The sequence below is a fragment of the Hipposideros armiger genome, unplaced genomic scaffold (genome assembly GCF_001890085.2).
Source record: "Hipposideros armiger isolate ML-2016 unplaced genomic scaffold, ASM189008v1 scaffold_562, whole genome shotgun sequence".
Taxonomy (NCBI): domain Eukaryota; kingdom Metazoa; phylum Chordata; class Mammalia; order Chiroptera; family Hipposideridae; genus Hipposideros; species Hipposideros armiger.
Window position 1 is genome coordinate 47,870 of NW_017731912.1, and position 8,674 is coordinate 56,543.

The 8,674-nt window shown below is 44.8% G+C and overlaps 1 protein-coding gene across 1 annotated transcript in view; it reads right to left on the bottom strand.

Moving 5' to 3' along the window:
• Positions 1-15: 15 nt before the first annotated feature.
• ABCA9 (ATP binding cassette subfamily A member 9) overlaps positions 16-8,674 on the bottom strand; it is a 50,215-nt gene continuing 41,556 nt past the window's right edge. The window contains exons 27-34 of the mRNA XM_019623804.1: positions 8,114-8,259; positions 7,333-7,424; positions 5,086-5,246; positions 4,646-4,721; positions 4,014-4,108; positions 3,190-3,309; positions 2,873-3,013; positions 16-1,788 (exon numbers count right to left, since the gene is read on the bottom strand). Coding sequence (XP_019479349.1) covers positions 1,635-1,788; positions 2,873-3,013; positions 3,190-3,309; positions 4,014-4,108; positions 4,646-4,721; positions 5,086-5,246; positions 7,333-7,424; positions 8,114-8,259 — 985 coding nt within the window. The 3' untranslated portion in view covers positions 16-1,634. The remainder of the gene's footprint in view (positions 1,789-2,872; positions 3,014-3,189; positions 3,310-4,013; positions 4,109-4,645; positions 4,722-5,085; positions 5,247-7,332; positions 7,425-8,113; positions 8,260-8,674) is intronic.

An 8,674-nucleotide genomic window follows, 5' to 3' on the forward strand; every position in this document is an offset into this window, starting at 1 on the left:
GGGGATGGGTCCTTTGACTCATGTCTGGAACTGTGTAAAGAAAAAATGGTGTGGATGGCTGACAGTCCTGTATTTTCAGGGTTTGGAGCAGCAAAGAATATACCTGTTTCTCATGGGCTGCCCAGTGGGAGGTACCCCTAGAGGACCTCCTAGAAGGGTAAAGAGATTCCAAGAAGGGGCCGGGGACAGCAAGGTGTCACAGGAGACCAACAGGAGGGGGCATCACCCAGCCCGGCAAACTGTGGTCAGAGGCTACAGATGCGTGGGGAGAGGGAGTCTTCAAGGAACCCTCCACAGCACCCCATGAGAGAAAAGACCAGTGATTGTTTGCCTCTACGCAGGAGGCCCTGGTGCCACAGCAGAGCTCTAATGATCAAATCAAGCTTCCCTGCCGTATTATCTCCTCTCCCCTTCCCATACATTCCGCCCTGGAGAGGCGCAAAACACCATCCTATGAGTAGAGGAAGTAGGGTCAGAAGAGAGAGAATGCTGACCATCCCACCTTCCTAGCTTCAAGTCTTCACATCTGAAGCAAAATTTGCTGGCGTTCGTGTTACCCAAAAGTGACCTGCTGGTATAGAAGAATGAGTCTCCGTAGCTGCAAGGAATTATCACGAGGCATGCCTTTTCTCGGCCAACCTCATAAGTTTAATAAATGTCTTGCAGCTAAGAATGTAACTGTGTCTAACTTAACATTTGTACAAAAAAAAAGGCTAGTTTACGTTTCAATATTTTGTACTTTGTGTAATCTTCACAGAATAGGGTAGGAAACTGATAAAAAGTTGTTCCCCCACCCCCCCAAATAAGAACTTCAGTTTCAGCAAATTAAGCACATCAGAAGGAATTCAAGGAGGGAGGGGGCATTCTTGAAAGCAGAGACATAAGAAGGCTCTTAAGAAAAGGCTCCATTGTATTGCAGGAAGCCAGCCTTTCTGGAATAGCTCCCTCCCTGCTTCTAATTAATTATAAAACCCTTCCTGTTGATCTGAACCCGTGTGGGAATCCTTCCCATGGGAATCATGCAAAGTTGGTCGAAAGGCTAAAATGGTCAGTGTGGAAAATGGACCAGCAGTGAAGGTGACCAGCAGAATCAGAAAGTGCAAAGACCTATCTGGGGCAGTCGTAAGCTTGTCTCAAGGGGAGGCATCTCTTTAAGAACTAGGATTGCCTGGGGCTTCTAAAGACAGATAACAGGCAAAAAAAAGTACAGGCCTAGAAAAGAGTTATGCAGAGAGGAACCCCTTATCAGTATCTAATGCTATCAAAGAGTACAGAGATCAAATCCAATGTGCGTCATTCTGTTTGTATGAATTGGTGGGCACTCTCTAGTCCCAAGTGCCATGACCTGTTCCCTCTAGAGCCTCATTCGATTAGGACAGGGTTTCTTAACTTTGGCACTAACGACATTTGGGGCCAATCATTCTTTGTTGCGGGAGGGGGCTGACCTCTGCCTTGCAGGGCGTTTTACATCATTTTTGACTTTGACCTATTAGATACCAGTTGCACCCCTGAACTCCACCCCCAGTCGTGGCAGCCCAAAATATCCCAGATATTGCCAAATCGCCCCTGGTTGAGAACCGCTGGATTAAGTCTCAATAACTGATTTGTGGCATAATACCACAATTTCCTGTTCATTATGTTATTGGTTTTAGGCACGATCTGAATGTAGCTGTTTCCCAGAGTCTTATCTCTAAACAGTGGCTCTTACCTAGCTCTAATCTGAAGAAAGCCTGCGATAAAGGTCGCACATCCTCCACAGGCAACTTATAGACCATCAGGGAGGAGTACCTGCCGGGAAGAGAATGAGACTGAACCCTGAGTTTCCAGAGCACCCCCACCAACAGGCGCACGCCAAAGAGGGAGCAGCAGTGTCGACGGGAATTCATTGATGTGTATACGTCTGTATACAGTTGGAGACAGCCCCAGTATGAATGCTCTCCGATCCACAAGAAGCCAATTTACTAAAGCGGAAACATTAGAAGATATAAGAGGAGGCTGCGTTTCACTTCAGGGAGGGATGGGAGACAAAAAGGAGAAAACCTGCCATGCCTACACTTCAAGGAGAGAAGACACAGGGTTTCTTAACCTTCTTTCTTGCTGAGGCGAGCAGAGCATTTAACTAAAAGGAACCAGGTCGGCCTGGTTTATTCCACATTATCTAACCTACCTGAGCCTCAAGGACTGTTACTGAGAAAAATAAAAATGCTAAGAGACACCACCCACTGAGCTTTGACTCATGTCTGGTACTGGGAGCGGGTTTTATACTGGTGATCTTCACTCTTTCACTGCGTTAATTGATTTTAAGTTTTTTTTCCCAAAATGTGTCAGAAATCCACAAAAAACAAAACGTTGATATTTTTACTATTTTATGCATTTAATAATAATTTGACCTGCTTTGCATATAAATGACATTATTTTTATGTATCAAAATTTCCTCTTGTGATTCATTCTTGACAAACAAAAATATAGAAAAATGTACATCTGCTTTTCTAGACTTCCCTTCTGGAAGCTTCACTCCACAGTCACCAGATGGGAATATTCATTTGGATATATCCGACCATCATGGCAAAAGGGTTTAATGGCAGTGGTTTTACCACTGAGATGAACTAGGTCCGTGTGCATCTTAGTACCTGGTACATCACAGAGTTCCCTGGAACGCTAATTCCCTTACAAGAATCAGCTTCCATATAAGCACTTCGTTCTCTTATTTCCCTGCCGGGTTCTCCCACCGCTTGGGGCCTTTCTCTAGTAAAGTACTCACAATTACCATACAGTTTACAACAAAATGAGAAGATAAAGCTTTTACTTCTCATCACCTTAACAGAAAAACAAAACAAAGACCAAAATGAAACAGAACACCACCTGTGCTCACCTGTCCTGCCGTGCAGCCTGGGGGAAAAGCCTCAGGATTTCAGCGTGGAGGGGCTCCACTTGGGTGGGGGTCTTCACCTTCATCTCCAGCAGGTAATCCTTGCCAAATTTGCTCTTCAGGTGCTGGATGGAACCGATACACCTGGAAGGAGGCGCAGGATGAGGTCGATCAAAAAAAAGGAGAGAGACAGCTACCACTGGTGATTTTCGGGCTCTGGAGGCCCGGGCAGGGCCAGGTAGAGCTTTTCCCAGGGATAACCATGTACAGGGAACTGTCCTTTGTTCAGGGCATGTTGGGGTCCAAGTGTGGGCACCCACCTCAGCCTTCCGGATGCCATGATGGCCACGCGGTCGCACACAGCCTCAGCCTCTGCCATGTAATGGGTGGTCAGGAGGGCGCCCCTCTCCGTGTTTCTAAAGGTGGCTCGGATCGCCTGCCTAAAGTTAGGTCAAGGGAACATTAACTAGCGGGAATGCTCAAGATAATACGAGAACAATGGAAAGAAGTTTCCACTGGCACATATGAAACAATTAGTGAATTCGGAGTAGACAAAGAAGGATTTTGGAGGGACAACAGGCATGGAAATAACCGAGTTATTGGTTAGGGTGTGTAATTCAGAGCATAGACTGGGCTAAATGTAAGAACGATACTGTTCAGAAAAAGGCTGAATTTCAAGAATATTTATGAGAAGGCAGTAGGAAGAAAGATAGAAAATGAGAACTTATTTAAAAGCATAATGACATATATCCTAAAGTACACAATGACAAATTTCAGAGTATTCCCAAAATAATCAAAGAATATATTTTGGAGTTGGAATTTTTTTCTTCCTTGAGAATTATGTACCAGGTGATGCCAAAAGATTTAAAACTTAATGTAGAGTGATATGATTGAGTATAAAAATGGACGATGCATACCCAGAAGATCTAAGATGAAAACGAAACTCTTAGGGTATCAGATTATTAGAATATATTTTTCTCCTCAAGAAAAATTGGCTTTGATATGCTATCAGAGTTTTTTCCCCTTAATATTGCTTTTCCTGATAATGTAGCTGTCTTTCACTCGATAAGTAAAACTGATTTGAAGGTTGGTTGTGACAAGATGAATGAATTCACTTTGGGTTGCTCATGATATATGTCCTCACCACATCTGCAGCTGCCCCTCGGGGTCCATCCCGGTGGACGGCTCGTCCAGCAGGACCACCGACGGGTTTCCCAGGATGCTCAGCGCGAAGCACAGCTGCAACGAGAGGGACAGCGCGTCTGGCACCGATCTGTGGGCTGCGCAGAGTAACCCCGAGCCCCGCCCCTACCTTTCTCTTTTTTTTTTTTTAAAGATTTTTATTGGGGAATTGGGGGGATGGGAACAGTACTGGGGAATTCGGAGAAGGGGACCAGACAAGTTGCTGTCCTTTTGTTCTTCAGTCTAGTTGTGGAGGACGTTGCTTCACTGGCCCAAGTTGGCACCATCATTGCGCTCTTCCCAGGCGAGGCAGATCAGTCGCCGGCTTCTGGACGTCCACTCACTGCGGCTGCTGGCCACTCATGCTGGCTGCTGGCTACACACGGTAGCCCATGGCAACCCACTGCCACAGGGGCTGCAGCCTACGCCATCGCCAGCGACTCATGGCAACCCAGCTCCAGGTCGAGCTGTTGTTCAGCATCTTAGCTGTGGAGGGCAGTGTCACTGGCCCTCATATGTGGGATCCGAACCGGGGCCCTCTGGCATACCAAGCCAGTTCTTAACCATCGCGCCACTCGGCCGGCCCGCCCCTACCTTTCTCTTTATTCCCTCCGATAAGGCCTTCACGGGACGCTTCTGCTGGTCCTGCAGCTTGAGCGCATCCACCAACCTGAGGGAAACATTAAGTCCATCCACATTCCTCTGCACGATGTGTCGGAGAATGGGCAGATCAGAAGACTACAGTGGAGAATTTTTTAAGAGTATTCAGAGTGATCTTCAAATTTAAACAATCCAGGACCCTGTATGAACCTTTTACATCATTTAAACTCATATTTTCAGTGACCTGCTTCTACATTAATAATCAATGGACTTTTTCTCTCCAGGCTTGAGAGAACGCAACACTGAATTTGGGGTCTAGATGACCAAGTCTTCTCCCCTATGCAGGGAGTCATCAGTTAGAACCTCGCTTCCTTAACTCTCTGTGAAGCTGTCACATCCCCCTAGCAGACAGCGGGTGTGTCACCCCCAAGTACCGTGTGATAGCGATTGCGGCGTCCGCTTTCCTCAGCCCTTTCACCGCCGCGAACACCTCCAGATGCTCCCTCACCGTCAGGTTGGGCCACAGCGCGTTCTCCTGAGGACAGTACCCCAGGAACCCCAAGGGGGCCCCGCCGCTGCTGCCTTTCAAAATCACCTACACAAAAAAGTCATTCTCACATTCTGTCCAAAACTCTGTGTGTGTGTGGGTGTGTGTGTGTGTGTGTGCGCGCGCTAGTGAGTATATTTCAGTGATGTTCTCCTCTTCCACAAATGGTTGCCAAGAGTACAAAAGTAAGTAAGGAATCACTTAGCTCTGGGGAAAGATTCATAGAAACTCCATAAATCAAAAGGCAAATATTCCATTGTTCTATCCCTCCATTATAGTTTAGACTTTATCATCAAGCCCATGGCTGAATTCAAGTTTGCTTACTTGGTTGTCCATTGTTTGACTTCATTCATTGATCCAAACATTCAAAAGGACAGATACTTGTTGAAGACTCGTTTTCCCAATGTTAAAATGGCTCTCATGGTAGAATCTGTTTCACAAGTTTATTGTGAGGGTTAAATAAGACAGTTTTTCTCAATCGCGGGCAATCCTCCTCCCGGGGGATATTTGGCAACGTCTGGGGACATTTTTGGTGTCACCACTGGGGTGCTACTGGGATCTAGTGAGTAGAGACCAGCGATGCTGCTATATCTCCTATGATGAATAGGGTTTCTCACAATAAAAATGATCTGGGACAAAACGTCCCCAGCACCAAGCTTGAGAAATCCTGAACTAAGGTAATAAATGAATAGCCCTTAGCACTAGTCTGGCACATAGGACCCAATAAACACATGCTAGCATTTCTTATTTGTACGGCCCAGGTCCTATCTCTACAATGATAATAACAGGAAAGGTGTCCCAGTGCTTGATATGTGGCAGGATCTAAGCATTCTCTATGTTTTGAATTACTTGATCCTTAGCAAAACCCAATGTGACTGAGGTGTTTTATCTCATCATCCCTGTTTCTCTAACGTGTGCATAGAGTTAGAAGCTTGCAGATCACACATCATAAACCTGGGAGTCGACGCTAGGATCTACCTTCAGAATTCAATCCCTTGACCTCGACGCTACATTGTCTCTCCCCAATACAAAAGAGGAGGGACCTAGTTACCTGGCCTCATGGAGCTTTCAATCTAGAGAGAGAAACAGAAAATAAACAAGTAACGCACCCCCACAAATGAAGTAGAGCTCCTGCTGCATACTTTCAAGGAAATAACTGCGCTGAAGAATAAAAGGGAGGCTACAGTTTAGCTCCGTGTGTCGTCAGGGATAGGGCTTTTGGGAGGTAAATGTCCAGGTGATGAGAAGGAGAGAGCCAAGCACATGAAAAGCTAAGAAAGAACAGTCCAGCCATGGGAAACACAAGCCCAGAGACCCTGCAGGGGGAAGACCACCCCGGGCCAATGTGAACAGGGGCTGGGCTGTGAAAGGCGGTCAACAGAGCCCAGGTTTACAGGGCCTTCCGCAGCCACGGTGAAGATTCTGGATCAATTCTAACGAAAGGGTTCTGAGCAGGAGCGGGACATGAGACCTCATTTGCATTTTTTAAGGACTGCTCTGGCTGCTCTGTGAGGCAAGGGTGGAAATGGAAAGACGATTTAGGAAAGGTCTATAACAGTCAGCACCACTGCGTACCCCTCTTCCTGAACTCTCTCTCTGACCTCAAGCTTCTTTCAAATATCAATAGCATTTCCCCTTCAAAGTGGTAGTCTTTTTGGACCACTGTCCATCATTCTCCCAACTCGGCCTGGACATCCTGCCAAATGGTATCTACATACTATTCTAGTTTTTGCTTTGGAATTTAGACAATGACTCATTTTTTCTCTAACCTACAATCCCTATTTTCTGAATAAATCCTGGATCTTGGCAATTCAATTCAGCAAGTTCTCAGGCTACAAAAGGTCACAAAACAAAGCTCTCTGATTGCCAATAAAGCTAATGTTTCCTTTTCATAACTCTATTTTTCACTCAATAAAAGGCAGAGCACAGATAACATGTGGCCCTTTTCAGCATCAAATAACTATTTGAGGGATTAAGGGAAGAACTCTTTATTAATCCTTTTCATTCAATGCATAAAGCACATTGATTAATAGGAAAGGATCATCTACGTATTTGTAAGATTATCATCAGGATTGATGGTAAACCGTTTGGTCTGGGCAGCATTCGTGACCATATTTCTGTGTATGTTACTGACCTGACCTGCGGTTGGTTTTGTGTCTCCTGTTATCAACTTAATCGTTGTGCTTTTACCAGCTCCATTGTGTCCTAACAGACCAATCACTTCGCCTGAAAGAAAAAGGTATGCTCAGAATTACAACTGCAAGTAATTACAATAAAAGTAAAAACAAATACTATTTGAGGACTTACCATATGTCCCACTCTATGTCAAACATGCTATGCACATTATTTCACTTATTCCTCACACACACACACAAATGCGGCTGTCATTACTGCCTTCCTTTCACAGGTGAGGAAATGAAGGCGTAAGAAGAGTAAATAATTTGCCCAAGGTCATGCAGCCAATAAGAGGCTGAGCTGGAATTGAAACAAATTTTGATTCCAAAGCCTGTTGCATTTCACGGACGCTTCCATAACATGTGCCATTTGTCAGGAATCAAGATTGAGCTACCCTACTCAGCGAGTTCCCTCTGTGTTGTATTTCCTGTTATGAAATTAACGTTACTACTTAAAAAGCTCTCTCGTCCTTCTTAACATAAAGACTGCTTCCTCTTTCGTGGTGGTTATTCTTTTGTGTTTGTTTTACAGAACAGACCTAACTGTCATCCTATGCAAAGGAAAACCCTTGTTCTAACTGAGGCTTTGAAGCAGGATGAATCAGCAAGGGCCTGCTGATGAGTTGGCTGCCTTTCATGTTTATCAACGGATGGCCCCAGACATGGACAGTATCATTCCTTTAAAAAGACTTCATCTTTAGAGGTCAAGATGGCTCTGCTAACAGAACTACTGTTTCCAACCTTTTTTAACACAGAAAGAAACATTTCTTATGGCCACTTTTTTCTTCCTCTTGGCAAAGCAGTTTTTCTTTTTCCGTGCATATTCCTTCCGTAGACAGCTGGCGATGATGACTGGTTTCTGGAAAGACAAGTAAATAACAACAGGGCTTTATTCTCACCTTGAAATGAGCAAGTGCTCCATACTCCCTTCCAACCAAAGCTTTCCCCGTGCAAAATCGTGAGTCAAACCAGTTCTTTCCCTAGAAACTACCATTTTAAAGTGAACTCTCCCAATCTGTATTCCTGCGGCAAAAGGACATTTGCACTGAATCGTATGATTTGTGCTTCCCTTCCTCAGAAAATAGAAATACAGACATTCATCAGATAAGTAGGTCTGTTAAGACACACACACACACACACACACACACACACACACACACACATACACACACACACACCCTCAGATGAACTTTCTCCTCTAAATTGCTTTACTAAATTTATAAAACTCACAAAGTGTTTCTAAGGTTTTGTAATAGTTAGCTTTACTTACCAAAACTGTGACCCTGAAAAGTAAATTAATCT